This window comes from Arvicola amphibius, chromosome 12 (assembly GCF_903992535.2).
Source record: "Arvicola amphibius chromosome 12, mArvAmp1.2, whole genome shotgun sequence".
Lineage (NCBI taxonomy): Eukaryota > Metazoa > Chordata > Mammalia > Rodentia > Cricetidae > Arvicola > Arvicola amphibius.
The window spans coordinates 61,448,987-61,469,615 of record NC_052058.2 but is presented as its reverse complement, the minus strand read 5'-3'; the positions used below and the strand labels follow the sequence as shown (position 1 = coordinate 61,469,615).

The window sequence follows — 20,629 nt, the reverse complement described above, 5'->3', positions numbered from 1 at the left end:
GAGTGTGCATGTTTCTCATTAGAACTGCATCAAAAGATCGAGAGGAAAGCCAGTCCATGTCTCCAGTTGTCTTCTAGAGAAACAGTATGAACAATATATTCATACAAGCGTTTTGGGTGTTCTAGATTATCCGCATGTTGGAGATAGAGGAACTGCAGCCCAGAGCAACTGAGTGACTCTCCCAAGACACATACCGAGTAAGTCATACCCCTCATCATGTCTCCGTCTGCGGGTCTGTAGCTCTTTGACTGTCCATTAGCTGGATTCTGATCTTGACTCATGGGGAATTCACAAGAGTATAAGCTAATAAAACCAAGGAAAAGTCAAAACCCAAGCTGGAGGCCTGGGACCTACAGACTTCCCATCACGGAGCATTACGACATGTTCCCCTCCCTGGCTGCTCGGCCAACCCTCATCCCCAGGAGCCATTGCTGCCTTCTAACAGGTGGGACCAGACCCACTCTTCAGACCATTCTCTAGTAAGCATTCCCACCTCACCCCTGTTCCTTCAAGATTCAACAGCATGACAGTTGCTATCATAAGGCTGTCTGAGTGCTGGAGAGAAAATCTAAAGGCTGGTACCCTTGTGGCCACACCATTGAAGGCCTGGGATGATGAGACCTGAGGTCCCTAGCCTCTCCTGTCATTTAGACATCTGGAGCAAGTGGTAGGAGAGGACAATAAGTGGGTGCACATGTTTTGATCTATCTTCTGTCTATATTATCTATACCTGCAGTTAATTTTAATTTATTAATTAGTCATGGTAAAACACTAACAGTAAAAAATAATAGAGTAATCATAATATACTGAAATAAGTTTATATATTATTAGCAATATATATTGCAATTTTACTATTATATGTAATTTATTGAAAAGATGCACATGCATATATATTATATATAATGTACATGTTACCTAGCTAATCCAGATGAGGTAAATATCTAATTTTGAATTTGATTCTATTAAGATATATACCTATTTTAGCATATTATATATATATATATAAACATATACTATATATAGCCAATGTCAGTACCCTTGTTATATGAGTCCTTATTAGGTGAAAATTATTTGAGCATAGCACTGCCATGCTTTAGCGGACAGTCTCATAACCCAGGCAGCTACTAAGGGAGTAACAGGTCGATAGTATAGACATTGTGGAGACAGCGCAAAAGAATGATTCATATCCTTAGCTGTGCACACTGGCCAGGATGTCATGACAAGCCTCAGACTGGTAAATTGTGTATTTCTGGAATTTTCTCAGTAATGATTTTTGATGGCAGAAAGTGGAGCCTTGGGTGAAGAGGGACTCCTATGATTGTGGTTTCCTTTGGAAAAAGCACTTGTTTGTTACACAGGGTAGATCTGGGAAGGGGTGAAGGGAAGGGGTGAAGCTGGTAGAGTTAACAAGGAGGCAGCTGCATCTGAGACTAAGGAAATGTCCTATCTTTGGGATAAAGAGTACTAGCATGGTAGGGCAAAGAGATGCTATTTGCCTGGCACTTGGTTGTACTTAGTATCTTAGCTCAATAATATATGCCCTTTGCATTGATCAACTGTTATCAAAATGATCACAAGGAAAAGGCCTCCAGGCTCTCTTAGAGACATGGGTTTACACCCATGCAGAGGACAGGTGAGGGCTCATCCTCTCCACAGTTCCCCGGGACAAAGGAGGCTGTGACCCAAAGCCTGGTGACAGAGTCATCACACCATGCTATACATTCCATGGGGCTGAGTTATTATTGAAATGACAATATTTCTGCTCATTCCCCCCGATCTGGCATGGGCGTTTTAAGCCTCGACACTGTAATAAGGTGGCATTTGACTTTTAATTGCCTTGAACTTCTGTTAACATTAAATGAAGGGGGGAAATGGGAAGGAAAATAGAACCCTATCTGTACAGCTTTCAACTCGCATAATTGTATATTTATGCCACACCATTAGTTTCCAGCCTGTAAAGCCTCCCTCCGTCACCACCAAGAAGAAATCAGTCTGCCTTTCTGTTAGTGCTGCAGTTCGCGGAACTCTAAATGCCCTTCTCTGGTATATAAAAAAATGTAACTTTTAATTTAGGGTTTATTTTTTTAATTGCCACCTATGTAGGAGCCCTTGAATCACATAAGTGTTTAGCTGACCTCTTGCTTTAGAGAAAGAAAAAGGAAAAAGCATACTTTCCCCTCCTAAAGGATATAAGTTGGAAGACTTAAGCAGCAGTAGCTGGAGTCGCCCCAGGAGCTGAAGGCTCCCTTTATTTATGGAACAGAAGTGGTGCCACCCCACCCTAACCACTCCTGACTCACGGATGACCTCAGAGGCTTGAGCCTTCCAAAAGTAAAACCTCACCTAGCTACTTTACTACACCCACAAAAATTGGCTCCAAACTTTCACCAAACACTTGTGAAGAATGAAGTGAGGGCCAGGTAATGGAGGTCTTTCACCATGACCGTGGCTACAGATTTGTGAGGACTAAGACCAGGAAGTGACCTGATTGGACGTACAGACGTGCGAGTGTTACCTGTGTGCATTCGTGGATCCTCGGCCTTGGAAACCTAGCTCCTGATGGCTGAGTCTCCTAAGGGACCTGGGGGAAGGAGTGGTGGGGAAGGGTAGTGTGCTGCCCCAGAGAAAAGCTCAGGGTTCCAATTCTAGGTTTAATCCATCTTTTTTGCGTTATCCTTAAAATGCCACTACCTGGCATTTCAACTGTGATACCCCCACCTCCAGTGTTTTTTCAAATGTCTTGTCTGTTCTTTACAAGAATCTTGAGGGCTATCCACAGCAGGTAATACCTTGTTTCTCAGACAAAGCAAGGATTTAGAAAACTTCACTGATACTGTCTGAGGTCAAAGACATGGAAGGCAACTGAACCGGAACTAGACCTGGTTCCTGTGACCCCTGGCTTCATAGTCGTTTCTCTTCCCCCTCTACCAGCGTTTGAGCCCAGGGATATCTGTGTGTGGACCACCTCCTTCGACACGGTTCCTCATCTTTATCATTCCTCACATCCACCAGAGACAAAGCCCTGTCATCCAGGAGGCGAGTGCTGCTCAGACAGCCTGGCCCTTTGTCCTCGTTTCCATTCTTCCAGCTACTGTGTGGCCCTCTCTACAGAGATGGCAGCACAGAGAATAGGCACTGTGGTCCCTACAACAGGAATTTTATAATTCAGGCTGCAAGCTTTAAATGCCTCCAGGGACCAGGTAGTGAACACGGCTAGATGAAACGGGGATCAGAGAGAGCTCTGGCCCTTCAAAGCTCCACAGACGATGCATTCATGGGATGTAAGTGCAGCTCAGTAGCAGGGCTAGCTAAAAACTGAGGATTTTATGTAAGCGAAGAGGGAAAGTAACCGATCATCATCATAAAGAAGCATAGGTGTGTTGGCTATAACTCTTGGAATACAATTGGGCATTGTGCCCATCATGAAGGCCCATGCCTTAGAGAAGCCCATCGCCTTCTGACATATGTGGCGTTGGCTTGCACTCCCCTCCTGCTCTGTGTGGTCTTGTTAAAAATCCAAGCCTCATCAGGAGATAGAGCACTAGATAGCAGCTCCAGAGGTCCCTGGCTCAAATCCAGGCTCCCCCTGCTGATGTATAGTTAGGGTTGGAGCGTTGGTGCCATGGTTAGGAGCACTCACTTCTCTTGCAGAGAACCTAAATTCAATTCCTAGCACCACTTGTGACTCCTACTCCAAGGGATCTGATGCCCTCTTCTGGCTTCTACGGGCACTGTAAGCAGATGGCACACAAGCAATCAGACACATACATGGATAAAACTAAAATTTGAAAATATGAGCCCCTTTAAAATCACAACCTAAGTGCCGTCAGGATATTTCCATAGGCTGTGGCACAAGTGGAAGCTCTACCATGCTGTAGGGGAATACTGGGTCAGAAACCATCATCTTGACAGAAAAGGTCCAGAAACTGAAGCACTTGGTCTCCTGAGAATGGAGATCACATACCAGAGCGGCTGCAGCAGAACCTATGTGCTCCACTGGGATTAGATTGAAACCTCATCTTGCCCTTTGGTAGCTCCATGGCCTTGGACAGGTTTCTTAATCTCTGATGGCCTCAGTTTCCTCAATGGAGATAGAAAGAATTACCTTGAGTTGTTTAACTCCGTCTTAATATAAAGGCCTGATCACACATGGGGGTGGGGGAGAAGAGGCGTGCACTTAGTAAGACTTCAGCAAATGGTAGCATTTGAGTCATCAGATCGCCTGTTCTTGTAAAAGGTGCCAGGATGTTTGCCAATGCTCTGGAGGCTTTGACCCTCTGAAGCATCTAAGTCAGAAGCCAGCTCAAATGAAAACAAGTGAGTGTTGGAGCTAAAACTAAGAAGAGAAAGACTGATAGTGATGGACAAAGCAGACCCCCCCCCACAAGAAATTCGATCCTGGAGGTCAGGGGGGCTGATGGGAGGGACAGGATCAGGAACGGATGAAAATAAGGGCAGCGAGATAGCAGAGAGAGGAGCCAACTGTAGCTGCCCTGCTTTCCTGGGAGCTGGTTAACGCACCCTTGAAAGCAATTCAGTGAAAAACTGATCAAACAGGGATCAGAACAAATGGTCTGTTAATAAAAGGATGTTCTAGAATACTACGCTGCTTTCACTCCTCGAGGTCATTTTAAGGCACCCATTGTAGTGCGTGCTTTGCACAGCACCCGCCAGATGCCTTTCACCTAGAAACGTTCTCTGGTTAGTCACTCAGATGATGCTGTCCGTCCACATTCCACCAGGCACCGTGTCAGACTCTGGGCCAAATGCTGCTGCACCGTGGATAAACACCCCACCCTGTGAGCCAGCGGGAAAAGCTGACCACAGGCACGGGTGTGACTGCTCCCAGACCCTCCACCATGCTGGCCAAAGACACAAAGTCCGTGGCTACACATTTTCTGGCTTACAAGAAGGAAGGTTAGGAGACATCTTCCTTATGATCTCGGGGGTGTAAATCTGAGCACCGTGCCGACTTGCTATGGGCTGGAGATCCTGTGCTTACCACATGAGCACAGCTGGTTGTCTCAAGGAATCAGAGAGCCACGCATGCCAGGGACTGTGCCTGGGAGTGGACCAAGTGAGACGAGCTGTTCTCAGGGCCTCTGGCACAAACCCTTTGGAAATAATGAAAAGGGGAGCAAAGGAAGGGGAGGAAAAAGGACAGAAATAAAGAATTGAGGAATTGGAGACTCCAGACTTTCTGTTTTTTTTTTTTTCACAATAGAAAAATTAAAGAAAGTCCAAATAAAGCCCATTTTAAACTCTTTTCTTTGTTCTTAAATCATTCGCTAATTATTTCCCTGGTATCATCTTTAAGGAGAAGAGGCTATCTCTGACTCTCCCGGTATGTCCTACCATGGCTTAATTAATACTTGATTGATTGAGAGATTGACTTTTTGAACCCAAAGTGAAATAGAGCTTTTTAATTTTCTTTTCTGCTGAACCTGAAATAGAGCGGACAGTAATTAGGAAGGGTCCCTTGTTATCTGGAAGTCCCGGCTACAATGGGCCCTTTGTAACTGAGCACCTGGAAGGCAGGCGATTATTGAGAAGCTGATAAAACATACAGCACTCCCAACTGCTCTCCTGATAATGGGATTTTCGTGGTCGTTATTTCCCTCTCAAAGGAACTCTATGGCTGGAGGATCTGACTGGACAGTGCTAAGTGGCTGGGCAGCTATCATCCAAGTTCAGCTATCATCAGAGCTCACCTTTTACACACTCCGCTCTGTTCCTTCTCCCCACTGACCTGAATGACTGAATCATGTCCAGTCAGGTTCCCCTTTATTTTCAGAACCCCTGGGTGAAGTTCATTCATTCAGATGGCTACTGCCAAAGTCTGGGCATTCAAACAGAAAAGCCAGGCGAAAGGCCCTGTTCTCCTGTGGCTCGTATTCCAGAGGAGAAAGGCAGCCTTTAAACATGTATATCTCCATGAACGGGAAATCATGTAGTTAGGGATGAAATGAGAAAGGGAAAGAAAGGATGAGAGAAGGAGAGAGGGGAAGGAGGAGGAAGACGATGAAGATGATGAAGAAGAGGAGGAGGACAGAGGAAAGAATCAGAGTGAATGAGGTATTTCAAAGTGAATTATCCTGCAAAGGCAATGAGACAAGATGCCAGGAGAAGGCCCTTATTGTGGTATCTTTGCAGGAAATTTGAAATTCATTTACAGTAAGACCTGAATGTTATGAAGTATTTATATCAAGTTCTGAGATTACATGGGCCAAGCAAAGAGATAATAAGTTTTGAGCGGGTAGAGAATCCCAGGACAGGACACGGGGAATGAAACAGAAAGGAATGCAATACAATGTCAGAGAGAAACAGGGCTGGATGATGGAGACAGGGACCAGATGATGTAGACAGAGCACATATGATGAAGGCAGGGGCCAGAAGGTGGAAAACAGGGACCAGATGATGGAGGCAGGAGTCAGGTGATGGGGTAATCTGTGGGGTATGATATAGCATTTCTCTTTCATACTTCATGTGATGGGGTGTCATGGAGCCTAAGTTAGGGATGAGTGCACTCTGGCCTGTTCATGTGATGAGAACAAATTAGAGCAAGAGAAAAGTAGAGCCAGAAAGACTAGCAAAAGGGGGGAGGGGCTACTGCAGTAACCCAATTAACGGGGAGCACTGATCTAGTGCAGAGAAGTGGATAAGTGTGGAAGATATTTTGGAATTAGAATCCAGATGATGAGGTCATTCTTCTGCTCGGTTTAAGTGTCCACAGAAAACCTTTACATGTCAAATATTCATTATCACCTATTATATGATAAGAACAAAGCTAGATCTCCAGGCCAAACAGAGGAGTGAGAATCACTGTTTTCAGGAGCTGACAAGGTGAGTATGAAAAACAAGTCAACACACACAGGAGTGTTTGAGTCTTATATAACCCTCTGCATTTTCTTTGAATCCTTGTAATTTTTCAAAGCAAACACATTTATAATGCATTGAGATCAGGGCTCTGGTAGGTAATTGCCTCTGTGGAAACTCAGAAGAAAAAGCAATCATTTTGTGGGGAACGGGAGATCTAGAGTCACACCTGAATGGCCAGGAGTCCACCTGAGGAGTAGATGGAGGGAGGGAGGTGGGAAGACACGGGACAGATGAGCATGGCAGTGGGGAAAAGCCGGGAATGAACTTAGCTATGAATGGAGATGACAGTGGAGTAGATGATGAGGCTGGGCTGAAAGGAGGAGTAGGTCCTCTGTGCTAAGCATGGTTTTCATCACCGAGGGTTGAACAGTGGATACAAGTCACACTTAGAGTTTAGACAGATTAAAGGAGGGAAAAACCTAGAGACTCATTTGAGCACTTGGACAAATCCAACAGCAGTGGGTGTGAAGAGGGCTCACCGTGACTTCATCTCAGGACCCTCTCCCTAACACCTCCTCTTTCCACACACAGGGCTTGAGTTCATTCACTAAAGCCTACTTAGAAAATGCTCGCCTTTGGCAAGTGTGCTACCTCCCTCACTCCTGGACATCATCCCCATTCTTTCTCCCAGAAGAGCCCCGCCCTTGCTGTTCCTGCCTTCTGGGGAACTTTGTCCATATCTCTGTGCATATGTGGATCTTTGTCACCCCCAAAGGCACCTCTGCAGAGGCCACTGTAATCATTTCCTTTGTATAAAGAGGACACGCTTTGGTTTATTTCTCGGCTCACTTGTCTATTGTCTTATCCCTGTAGAGAATAAGTTGCTCAGTCACATATCTCCTGCCCATGAGTCGAGAGCAGTGGATAGGATGCAAATCAGCACAGATACGCAAGTCACTAAGTACTCTGGCAGGAGGAAAAAGGGAGAAGAGGTGGCAAAGGATAGTGTCACGTGGAGGTGGCAAAGCAGACTTGGGTACCGTTCTGCATTGTCAGGTGAAGGCTATGAGAAGATGATGAAGAGATGTATCTCTGCCTCCAAGTGATGCCCATTCACATTCCTGGGCATTGAATCACTGGACAGAGAAACAACAGGGAGTGAGAAATTTAGAAAGAGCCTCCATGTTCCAGGAAAACTAGAGAGAGGAGAAGATGGTCTCTTTTAGAGGCTTGCATATCAAAATTACTATATCAGAAACATGCTGAAATTTTAAAGGACAAGCAAAATCATCATTAGCTGGGAAGCTAAAGGCTGTTTATTTTAGCCAGCAAGTCTTTTTGCTTGAGGTCAAATCATCATATTTATTGCCTAGGCAGACTCAATGATGTAGTGATATTTCATTGGTGTTTTAATCAATAAAGCTTGCCTGAAATTCAAAGAGTAAAACAGATGTACTGGTCAGCCTTACAGACTAGGGAGGTGACACACACCTCTAATCCCAGTAGCCACACTAGTTTGCCATAGAAACCGAGCAGTAGTGGTGTCTGCCTTTAACCCCACCCAGCACCAGAGAGGAATATAAAACAGGAGGCAACTCTCAGACACAGTCTCATTTTGAGATTCCTGGAGGCAGAATCACCATTTCAGACTGAGGTAGAGTTAAGAGCCAGTGTCTGGCTGTTTTGCTTTTCTGGTCTTCAGGTTGAACCCCAACATCTGTCTCTGGGTTTTTATTAATCATGCTACATGGAGACAGACACTCTACCAACTGGCGCAGTCATTTCTAAGAACACTCTGCTGTCAGCTCCATTTTACAGGTGAGAAAATTGAGCCCAGGGAGAGAGGTTGGCCTGCCATGTGGCACACTTACTGAGCAGAAGAGCCAGAATTTAAGCCAGGACATCTGGTCTCTCTAAGGCACTGAGGTGGCCCAGTCTTGGGCCGAAGTTGTTCTCCAGGAGCACTGTGGACCTAACTCATACGTGTCTTGTCAGCAGTAATCAAATGGGCTAACTGCTGGTGGGGGCCAAAGTCAGTGGCTTCCCATAACAGTTAAGTTCTGCCCCATACTCATTCAGAGACATCTTCATTCCCACTGTCCCCGGGTCCATGATGTCTGTCCCTGGCCATACAAGTAAGCAGAGCAAGGAGAGGACCTTGACCAGCGCCATTCCCACAGCCCCTAGAAATATAAAGGGGCTGCAAGGTCTTATGGCCTACATCCAGAAAGGCAACACGTAGGTGTGCTTTTACAAGACACCTCTTAGGTGCCCATTTTTAAGGATTTCTTTGAAGAAAGTCTGGCAAGGTGAACTGAAAAGAGGGAGATACAGGTTCTGGTTCTGACTGCACAATTGTTCATGGCTGGCTTCAGCAATGGACTCCAGACTTCTCACTAACGAACTAAAGGAGTCTCACCCGCTGGCCCATCTCAAGGCTCTTCTAATCCAGGAAGCACATTCTAATAAAGTAACCTTTGATCATTTTTAAGAACCCTAGGTAATATAATCATTTCAATATTGATGACCTATTTGTATTTTTGTTCAAAATTGTAACCATAATTACAACATTGATTCTAGAGGGAAACACTATCTTTTTCTTTCAACATTCAGACTCCTCATAGGAGACCAGAACTAGAAGAAGAAAAGTAGAGCCAAGGAACACGTCCTCATGTCTTGTAAGTTCTCCTCACATTGGAGAACATCTGAGCCAGGCCTTTATCCCACCCTCTCCAATACTATCACCCTCTGTCCTGATGCCATTCTCTCCAAACAACTGGAATGGCCTCCCCACCTCAACCTCTCCAATCTGTGTTCTCATGCCTGCATGGCATCTTTTTTTACGGAGTCCACATTCATTTTAGTCCCACTTGCTCTCACAGCACACCCCAGCCTGAGCCCAGCCCTGGACGTAGCCACCTTTGGCTCTCAGAGATTCAATTCACCCTCTGAGGAATGAATCACACCTCTGTACTACCTCCCACAGGTCCCAAAGCCTGGTCGCAAGGCTCCGGCCAGCAAATGCCAGTCACTGTCCTGAAGTGAGCCTATGAACTTAACAGACTCTAAACACCAGCAGATTCCCCTCAGATGACCTTCCTCTTCCTGGTCTCTGGATGCCTGAGTCTAGAATTAAAGTCACAGACCTTCAGAGTGGTGGCAAGCATTGAAACCCCTTGTGAGGCCTCTTTCATTAGGTGGGGTTAGGGGCTTCTTTTTGTAAATTTTTTGTTGCTTCTGAAATTATAATTAATCATTTCCCCCTTCCCTTTCTTCCCTCCAAACTCTCCCATAAACCTCTCCTTGCTCCCTTTCAAATCCATGACCTCATTTTTTTATTAATTGTTACATAACACATAAATATGTAATATGTAAACACAGCTTGCTCAGTCTGTACAGCAGTGGTGCTCCCTGGGCTGGGGAGATGGCTCAGCGGTTAAGAGCACTGGCTGCTCTTCCGGAGGTCCTGAGTTCAATTTCCAGCAACAACATGGTACTTCACAACCATTTACTATGTGATCTGATGTCCTCTTCTGGCCTGTAGGCCAGATAAAAATACTTTTTTTAAAAAAACAGTGTTTTTCCACCTTCCTAATGCTGCAACCCTTTAATACAGTTCCTCATGTTGTGGTGACCCTCAACCATAACATTATTTTTTTTGCTGCTCCATAACTGTAATTTTGCTATTGTTACAAATCCTAATGTAACTATTTGTGTTTTCCAATGGTCTTAAGCAACTCCTGTGAAAGGGTTGTTTGACCCCAAAGGGTCACGACCCACAGGTTGAGAACTGCTGCTCTCTGCAGTTCTGTATGCATGTCTTGGGGCTAATCATTTGGTTCTGGATAACCAATCAGCATGCTCTTCCCTGGAGAAGACTATTGTTCCCAATCTTGGAATTTCTTAGCTGTCTGTAGCTCTTTATGTAGGGTTGAGCCCCCCGTGGGCTTTCTCTGTCCACTTTAGCTGTCCTTCAGCTCACTTTTAGGTGGTCATGTTGGTGAGATTTTATGTGTGTAGCTTCTAGCATTCATAAAGACATAATCTCACGACAAACTCTTACAACCTTTTTATCCCCTCTTCCACAATGGTCCTGAGCCTTAGGCGCAGGAGTTGTATTGTGGATACATTTGTTGGAATGCTTTGCATTTTGATTGGTAGTGGTTTTCAGTCATGGTCTCCCCACCTGTTACAAAGAGCAGGATTTTGTTTGTTTTTATGAAGGGTGAGGACTACTATCTGTGGATATAAGGATGAATAATTCTAATGCAGTAAATGTTGAACCAGATTGATTGAGAGGATGTGGAAAGAAAAGACAGAATAAGTCTTCTCCAGGAAGAGGCTGTTCTTCAGCCAGAAGGATGAAGGATACCAGTCTATCCTTGGAAGTAGAGACTTTGGGCACATGGTGCAGGGGGTTGGGATTTTAGAAAAGAGGACTTTGGGAATGAAAGATTCCGTCTTCAAATCAGTCCCCCTGCAATTTCAAAGTGACAGTTACCAAAGGAGGCTGGGATGGTCACCTTGTCAGGAGGGAATGTTTTCTAGAGAAAGCCAAATTCCTTTGTTTAGGAGGATACACTATTCTTTGGACTCCCTTCCAGATCCTGATAGCCCATAGGTGTTATCAATCAGGTCAACTTTCCTGTCCAGTGTTTGTTTACCAGCCCACAGGAGGTTATTAGGTCCATAACTTTTCTGTTAGGATTTATGCTGGTTTAGTAAAGCAGCAGGTGGGGTTCTCCTCCAAAATACATGACTTCAGTAGCCCCAGGTAGTTAGCTAGGTTTCCAGTACCAAGCATGGTTTCTCTCTTGTTGAGTGTGTCTTAAGTCCAATATAGGAAACTGTTGGTTACCACCAAGGTATGTGTGCCACTACTGCACCCAAATGCTTATTGCGTCGTGCTGACCATTGCGTGGTTCATAGTGTCATTGCTGGGTAAGGTTGCTGGTTGGATTGCCTCCCTCCTTTGGAAGCGTCCTCAAACTACTTAGCAGTTAAGAAAAGTTAAATCATGAACTTTACATACCTGTATGTTAAACCAGAAAAGATCATACTGAGTGAGGTAAGCCAGACACAGAAAGACAAATGTCACATGTTCTCTCTCATCTGAGGCTCCTACCTCCAAATCTTCAGGTATGAGTACATAGCCTAAAGTAACTGCAGAAACCAGGAAACTAAAAAGGGACCATGTCTGGGGTGGAAGTGTGAGAACAATAAAGATGGGAATAGTGAGGTACAAAGAATCTTATGGTAAAGATGAGAACAATGGAGGGGCACCAATTAGGAATGAGGACAGACATAAATATAGGAGGGTAACGTAACAGTAACAATGTCTGAAAAGTCATAAGGAAACATACTAGTAACAATCTACCAAAAAACTAAAACAAAAAGCCTTCAATACACACACACATCTGTACATAAATATGTGTATATAGTTTAAATGAAAATTTCCCATCTGGGTTGACAATGCTCCCTTCAAGAACCAAAGATCACCCAACAAAACCCCAGTACCAGGTATTAGAAGCCCTCTTTTGAGCTGTTGGCCAAGGCTGTCCAAGAGATTTACAAAACATACGACCTATTGTTGTTGCCCTTGGTTACCTCCCAGAGGTGGAAGGTAGGTCCCTATTGCTGAAGACATCATAACTTCAGACACAGGGTCCAGAGGTCCCTGAGCTGGAACTGAACTGAAAGCCTCCTCCCTGAGGACCAGCTTTTGAGGTAATACTTCTTTAACAACGAGGGTGGGGCTTGGAGGTTCGGAATGGGAAGCAAAAGCTCAGAGCCAGAATTAACCTGTTGTTACTGAAGAGAACCTGCTGTTTTATGGATCATGTTTGCATAGTTTACAGTTTACAAAATGCATGAAATAGGCTTGACTGTTTTGACCTCACAGCATCGTACAGATGCTTATTAGCTTCATTTTGTAGTTGAGGTTCAATAACTTGCTGTGGTCATGCAGGTTAATCTGAGGCTCAAACCCAGATCCTCTGGCTCTAGTACTGTGTTTCCCAACATCACCTCATACTTAGGCAGAAAGAAGCTGGGGGAGAAACAACCATGAATGAAGATCTCTTTTCCCTAGCTAGATACTATGGAGGATCGGCGAGATTGAGAATATTTTGTTTCTAGGGAACTGAAGGTAACTTTCCTCCATTCTCCCTTTCAAACCCAGCCCCACAAGCACAAACGCGAAGATTGACTGGCACCTATTGTTCACTTTACAAGAATAGATGAATGACGTTTCTATGTCATGATACTTGAGAGCAACAAAAGGATAGGCTCTTCCAAGTACATTCAGCCCAGTGTGTGACTTCCTTTGCATACTGTCCCATGGAAGCCCTGACTTTTCATTCATACCACTGAGGAGATGTTAGATTGTTTCCTGAAAACACTAATAACACAAAGCTCATAAATACTAATGAAATGCTATAGATTAGCAGAGCTCAGCAAGGAACCTTGGGAGCCTAGACAAGAATTCTTAGATTAAAAAATATAAAGAATACCTTTTAATCGAATTTTCCCTAGACTAGGCTCCCAAATGCTAATGAGTACTTTCTCTGACTGTGTGGAGAGCTGACTTGAACAAGTACCTTGAAGAATGCAGAAGTGAATTATTGACTTAGCTTTAGTTGAAAAGAAATGTATTTATTCAAAGGCTAATTTAGGTGCCATAGGATGGACGCATTTAAGACAAAGGAAGGAGGGTAGGAGAGCCTGGGACGTTGAGATAAACACATAATTCAAATGCATGCTTCTATTTCAGCCAACTAAGCAATCTAAAGTGAGAATTTGCTTATTACATTTGTCTTTGATGACACAATCCTTCAATAATAATAACTGCCCTGGGCTCTAAAAGCTGGTGTCAGAAACTATAACTTTGTCATTCATTGCTGAATCTACTATGCCCGGCACAGACTCTGGCACAAATCAAATGTCCAATAAATGTTTGTTAAATGGATAAAGGGCTCTCTTTCAGTATTTTACAGAGCTTCTCAGATCTGTGATCTTTTCCTAAATGTCAGCTCGGATCTCGGTGACTGCTGCAGCGCTCCACATAAGGCCCATTCTCTACCCTAACCGCCATTTGCCCTTCTCACTGCTCTCCTGTCTCGGCCTCTCCCACTCTGGGCTTTGGGCTATTGGAAAGCAGCCTGCTCTTCCATTCATGTTCTAGACATTGCGCTGCCTGAGATGCTTAAATATCCTTTTTGCCCAGTTTTCAATCAAAATTCTATTCTCTTTAAGATAATTTCTAAGTGGCTGGAAACGGCCCTAACATTCTCCGTGGCTCAGTGTCCTTCCTCTCACAGACGCCCTTCTCCTCCTTGCAGCGCCCGGCACCACCTGGTGTACAACAGTCTATGAGTAACTGTGGTCTTGGTGTCACAGACTGTGAATCACAGATACTGTGCAAGGAGCCCTTGGTCCCAGGATGGCTATGTTTGGGACCAACTGAGAAGAGATCACCCAAATCCTCCCACAACAGAACACAAAACTTGCTCTAAGTCAATGTTTCTCAACTTGTGGGTTGAGACCTTGGGAGTCTCGTATCAGATATCCTGCATGTCAGATATTTACATTATCATTTATAACCATAATAAATTATAGTTATGAAGTAGCAACAAAATACTTTTAGGTTGCAGGGGGTCGCCACAACATGAGGAACTGTGTTAAAGGGTTGCAGCATTAGAAAGTTCGAGAACCACTGCTCTAAATGAACCAAAACATGCAAAACGTGCTGGGTACACAAGACTGAGGCAATGCAAAGGACTATGGGAAAAAAATACAAGGGCAATTCAGAAGAGAAGTCCGGTGGGGGGAAGGTTCAGTGTGGGAAGGATCCTGTAAAGTTATGGCTTATATGTGTGTGGCTCAGAGGGTGCCTGAAGAGTTGTGACATATGTGTGTGTGGCTGGGGGAGGGGAGCTGTGGAGTTATGATGTGTGTGTGTGTGTGTGTGTGTGTGTGTGTGTTGTGTGCCTGGGAGGTGGAATTATGGCTTGTACCAATGATTAGTTTTCTCTCCAGGGAGCCTAGAGTCTTGGAATCAAAATGGAGTATAGGCAGATCCACATCATGAGTGCCTCCAGCCCTCCCAGGGACTTAGGCAATGCCCCAGTGAGAGGACAAGGCTTTCCAGAGTCCTTTTTACTTTGTTGCATGTTGATTTTAGTTTTGACTTACGCTTTCAGTAAACCTGCACTTAGGACGGAATTGGGTTTTCTTCTGGGTCTCTTTATACATTTGGGAAGTGTCTCACACTGGGAAATCAATCTCTTTGCAGACTGCTCTACAGTAGAGTGGGATAAATGTTTAAGTCAGTCTGAGGAACAGCCAAGGATTGTAAGGTTCTGCAAATCCTGGGCTGCTTGCCAAAAATGGGTTAATTCCATACAAAGGACTAGGAGGCCTGCAGCAATGCCTGTGAACAGTTCACTCACTGGAGATCTGGAGCCACACTTCCCAGAATGAGTAAGTCCAGCTCTGCCACTCGTGTGTCTTGTGACTCATGCTTCCACCTCTAGCTGAAGGATGGAGAATGACAGCATTTGCTGCACACAGTAATAATGAGTCGGTGGGTGTGAAGTGAATTAATAGACAGAGCGTGCCTAGAACAATGCCTGGCACATGATAAGTGCTTTTAAAAATGGGCTAAAATCATTGCTGTACTTTCATAGCATTACTTTGGTTAGTGTGGGCCATGGGGTACTCTAATAGATGCCAATCTGTGCAAATAATACCACTTGGATTGAGGCCAAATTTCAGCAGAACAGGCCAGGTGAAGTGGGATGGGCACATGGCCACTGAGTATATAGGACAATTATAGATCATGTTATCCAGGAATTATACCTCCTCTAGGACAGCCTCTGGGGCACCGTGTAATCTACTACTGTATGTAGAGCACAACTTTAGCCTCCGGGAAACAGAACCAAACCTGAACGAATCTAGAATTTGGAGCCCGGGATACACACAGGCCTCCTGGCGTGCCCATCAATAGTCACAGTACCACCCTATAGCTCACTTAAAAAGATGCCCCAACAGCTCAGGAGTCTATGGCTGGGTGACAGTAAGTTCAAGCCTAGATGGCTGACCTATGGAAACCCTGTTGGTCAGCAAAGTGCCAAGGGAAATGCAATATAATTCACGTCATTATCATCCTCTGCTTATCAGCAACCTTGAGAGGATGCTGGGTTTATTTTCCAAAACTCTGGGTGCCCCCTACAGCGCCATGTAGCTTCGGACATCCAGCTTTGCCACTCTAGACCTGGCATCTGGCATCCTCAAGGGAAAGCACTGGCCGGAAGCCTCCAGCCTGGAAACCAGTTATTCTTGGTATTTGAGTCCAGGGTAATGTGCTACACAGCAAGGGGTTTCCTCCATTTCTCTGAATCATGCCTGTTCCCAAAGTTATCTCTGAATACGAGAACCTGTGAATTCCAAAATCCATGGGGCCCACTGAGACTTTTACACCCGAGAGCTGCTCCCTAAGATATGTATGGAGAGGAGGCGGCACAAAGAAAATCTACTTGTAAAAGAATAGGAGGACGACCCCTGTCTCCTGAGCTTGGAATAGGGCCCCATGCCTGTTCCCAAGCTTCAGTTCCCAGGGAATATTAGGCTTCTCTCCCCAAGGAAAAAAAGGATCAAGTAGGGAAGAGACAGGGAAGGTTTGTTTGGAAGTAGCAAGTGGGATGATGAAGACGGAGAAGGTAGAGAGCAGAGAGGACCAGACACAGGAGTGGGGTAAAGGGGGGAAGTAGGGAGTGGGGAAAAGAGCAAGCACCCAATGGCAGGGATGTGGTGAGATGAGGACTGAGGACTCTTAGCCGGGAAGAGGAAATGTCTTCTTGTGTATAAGACCTAGGAAGCATCAAAAACAATAAGCTATGTTCCTATGGAGTCATACATGAAAGTTATCATATGGGAAACACACGTTCATTACCTGCCAGGTGAACTACAGTTGAGAAAAGATTGAGGATTCTCACTTTAGAGGACATAGGGGGAGAATTAACCAGGAAACACATGGTGCACACTGATTAATCTGTCCAAAAACTGCTGAGCACCTAGTGTGTTCCAGGTCTGATACAATATTAATTTTTTGTACTAAGCCCAATGTTATGTGTGTATTTTATGAGAATGGGCTAATAGTTATTGACTCGTTACATTATATGGACTTTGTTTATTGAGCCTCAATATGATTCCAAAAAGCTCCACAAATAGTTGATTTCTTCTTCTTTCTAAGCATAGAACCACCGACACTAAAAATGAAGGACCGTCCCCTCTGCCTTTCTCTTGAACTGTCTGCTTTACTCTCTCCAGGTGCTCCTGGTGGCATGCTCAACCCCGAAACCAAAAGAGGAATCAGTTACAAGTGGCCAGCACTGTGGAGCCCAGGGCTTGCCAGGTAATTGAGATCCTCTGGCCCCACACTAGCCCAGCACCATGGAGAGAAATAGTTCCTTCTTCAACTCTATCTGGGAAACCATCCGGACCAGACATGAAAGGGGCATCTTCAACACCGTCTGCCTAGCTGTCCTCCTAGGGTTGCCCCTGGTGGTGGTTCTTACACTCCTCTTCATCTGCTGCCATTGCTGCTGCAGCCGGCCACCCAAGAGCAGCCAACAGCCAGATCCAAATAAGAAGAAGAAGAAAAAGAAGAAGAAAAAGAAGGATGAAGACCTCTGGATCTCTGCTCAGCCCAAACTTCTCCAGATGGAGAAGAGGCCATCATTGCCTATCTAGTGAACAAGAAAGCAGAGTGTCCTCTCCTTCAAGCCCAGCCTCCTTCTCACCACAGAGACTCAGGAGGCTCCTTAACAGTGATGCACTCATGCCTACAGATTACTTCAACCAAGGAGCAAATGTCAGACTGAGCATCCCAATGGATGGGAGCATATGGACAATTCTTCCACTGTCTTGGCAGCTATGCGTCCAATAACAGTGACCTGTGTTCTAGTCCCAAGCATGTATTACACTGCCTCTGGTATACTCTATCACAAAAGCACAGAAAGCATGTATACATGCACTTTAGATGGAGTCTTGAGTATATACACACAGCCATTGTATGTATGTATATTTGGACAGCAGGTACATGGAATAGTATATTCTGTTTATCACGTGGCCATTTACTATGTACTTTGCTAAAATATACATACTTGCAGAAATGTCTTGTGGGAAGACAAGTCCAGATTTAGGCACGTATGCACCTATGTGCTGTCTATATGCCATTCAGGTTGGAGATGGGTGCTTTCCTATTCCTCTACCGACATAGTATTTTACTGGAGATACATTTGAACATTCCAGGAACCTGGTATAGTGCCCCACCCCAGTGTGTATTGATATAGACATAGATAGTGGTTCCTAGATGCTTCTGACCTTTCACCTGTGCCTAAACATTTAAAGTATGGTTCCAAATCCATTTGAAGCTCTTTGCTTGCAACTCACAACAAGGTTCTCATTATCACCGGCAGGTGTTTAATGTGGTCCCCCGAGACCACTCGGGGACATCACCCCATAACTACTCAGCAAGGTGCCCTTTCCTAAGCAGCGATGAGCAGCTCTTGGCAGTGACTGCTAGAAAGCCATGGAAACGCATTTATTCTCTTCAACGGGCATTGCTGTTATGTGCCCGTGCAATGTATACACAGATAGAACGGGTAAGGAGATGCCCTACATGAGCTAGCTATGTTCTGTGTGGATGAAGGTTAAAGGAAAGACCTAAGGTCATCCCAAGTCCAGTCTCAAAAGCAGTGCACACATCGGAAGCAATCCCCTGCACTTGTAGCAGTGCATGGTGTATTGGAGGTGGGATACAGAAGCCATAGTTTAAATGGAAGATTAAACGGTAAAGTCATTCATTGCTATTTATGTTGATGCTCAGGCAAATATCTTGTACACAGTAGGTACTCGTAACTGGATGGTTATACAATGATGTTATACTTGTAATACCTCATGGTCCCCCCCAAGTGACCTGCTCTTTTAAGATACCCCACTAACTGCTACTAAAGATGAGACTACGTATTGAGAGCAGGGTTGTGTTAACATATGTGCCCTGTGGGACCCGAGGACATGCCCACAAGCTCTGTTCTGAGTGGAGGAGAGCCTTTCCTCCCCCAGGCTACAGCTAAGAGAATGAACTGTTCAGTGTTTTGATTATACTGTGGCCATGCTATGAAGGCAGAGAAATCCTGAACTTGGAAATGGATTGGACTCTTAACAGCTCATTTGCACATCTACTGGGGAGCTCTTTAAATATTTCCCCCCATGGAGACCATTATAGAAAAGTGACAAATCACTGTCTAATTAATGGCATATTCAAATTATGACATTTCAGTAGCAAGAAAAGCCCCTGAATGTGATGAGACTGGGAATGGAAAGCTGAATTCTGTTTGCTCACGTGGGTTACCTGATACTCATGATACTACTTCAGGCCATTGGAACATGGCTGGCTAGTGGTGGCTCTCACATCCGGGTCTTCTACCAGACAGGGAAGTCTTATTCTCTCCTTCAAAACCCCAATGTCACAGGACTCTTGACCAGAGCAGCACTTCCTGATTCTCTGCCCCTTTGTCACATGGGTACCTTGTCATAGTTTGCCTGGCTGTCTGCCACATGTCACACAATGGCCAGGCTTCTCCACATACCGCATGCCCCTCTCTGTCAGTTACTACCCATTAGGTGCCCTTTCCACCTCTAACTCTCAGTCACCCTAAGGCAGAAGAATTCGGTAGAGGTGGAGCCAGACAGCAAAGATGGGATGTCAGGTAATGAACAGTCTGCAAGAATGGATCACCAGCATCAAGGACCACACAAAACCATGGTTTCCGTGACTACTGCCTGCCTGTCTGAATTTAGATAGCAGTCAGTTGTCACTGATGCCATAACAAGGTCTCTGTCTCCAGGCACAGTGTACCTACTGCTTTCAGATCAAATGGACTTGAGCCAGTTCCTGTCATGCAGCACCAGAAAGTCGATTCTCAGTTGCTTTCATACGCTAGAATCCAGGAGTCCCAACCCTGATTGGATCACCACTTCCTGACCCCTTCCCCTCACAACCTCTCTGACAGCCTTTGTAGAACACCTAGGATGGTGCAGGTAGTGATGTGATAAGCCCCTCCCATTGCTGCTGGGGAGCAGAGACCCAGAACAGAGCCTGGTGTCCTATCTCCCTGCTTCACTCTTTTCCATCCTTCTCTTAGGGCTTCCTCTCCCTACGCACACCAGTTCATTCCTCATGACTCTCCACCTCTCCCGCCTTGTGGTCTATCCCAGAGCTGCCACAAATAGTCAAGGGGGGGTGGCTCAGGACCTGTGTCTGCCTGACCCCTCTGGGGAGGGGGAATCAGTGGAGAACATAAGAGGCTTCAGTGGGGCTGATGGCTCAGCAGTCAAGAGCACCTGTTGCTCTTGTCGAAGACCCAGGTGCCAGGCACACAAATGGTACTTATGTACACATGCAGGCAAAACACTTGTACACATAAAATAAATCTCTTAAAACTTTTTTCTGAAGAGGATTCATAAAGAAGAAGCCTTCTAAACTGGCACGGGCTTGGGGAGGGGGTCTCCCGTGCTGGTCTTCTGGTCTACACTCAGATGCAGTCAGAGGGGTGTTTATCTATTGTTCAGTGGATTCTTTTGATTTTTTGGGAGGAGGAAAAAAGAACGGGAAAATGTAAAGAAAGAACAGTCACTTTTATAAAAGAATATATAAATGATCAAAGTTGTACAGTATTTTCCAGTGTCTTTCTTGTAAAATTAAAATCACATAAAGTTTATTTAAATAAATATTTTGAAACTGAAA

General features: G+C 44.9%; 1 protein-coding gene across 3 annotated transcripts in view; it reads left to right on the top strand.

Annotated features, from left to right (window-relative positions):
* Kiaa0040 (KIAA0040 ortholog) overlaps positions 1-20,629 on the top strand; it is a 33,213-nt gene extending 12,584 nt beyond the window's left edge. The window contains exons 2-4 of one of the 3 annotated variants that reach the window (XM_038350164.2): positions 126-197; positions 15,113-15,300; positions 17,149-20,629. In XM_038350164.2, coding sequence (XP_038206092.1) covers positions 17,272-17,571 — 300 coding nt within the window. In that variant the 5' untranslated portion in view covers positions 126-197; positions 15,113-15,300; positions 17,149-17,271 and the 3' untranslated portion in view covers positions 17,572-20,629. The remainder of the gene's footprint in view (positions 1-125; positions 198-15,112; positions 15,301-17,148) is intronic. The other 2 variants (XM_038350163.2, XM_038350165.2) reach the window with 2 other exon arrangements.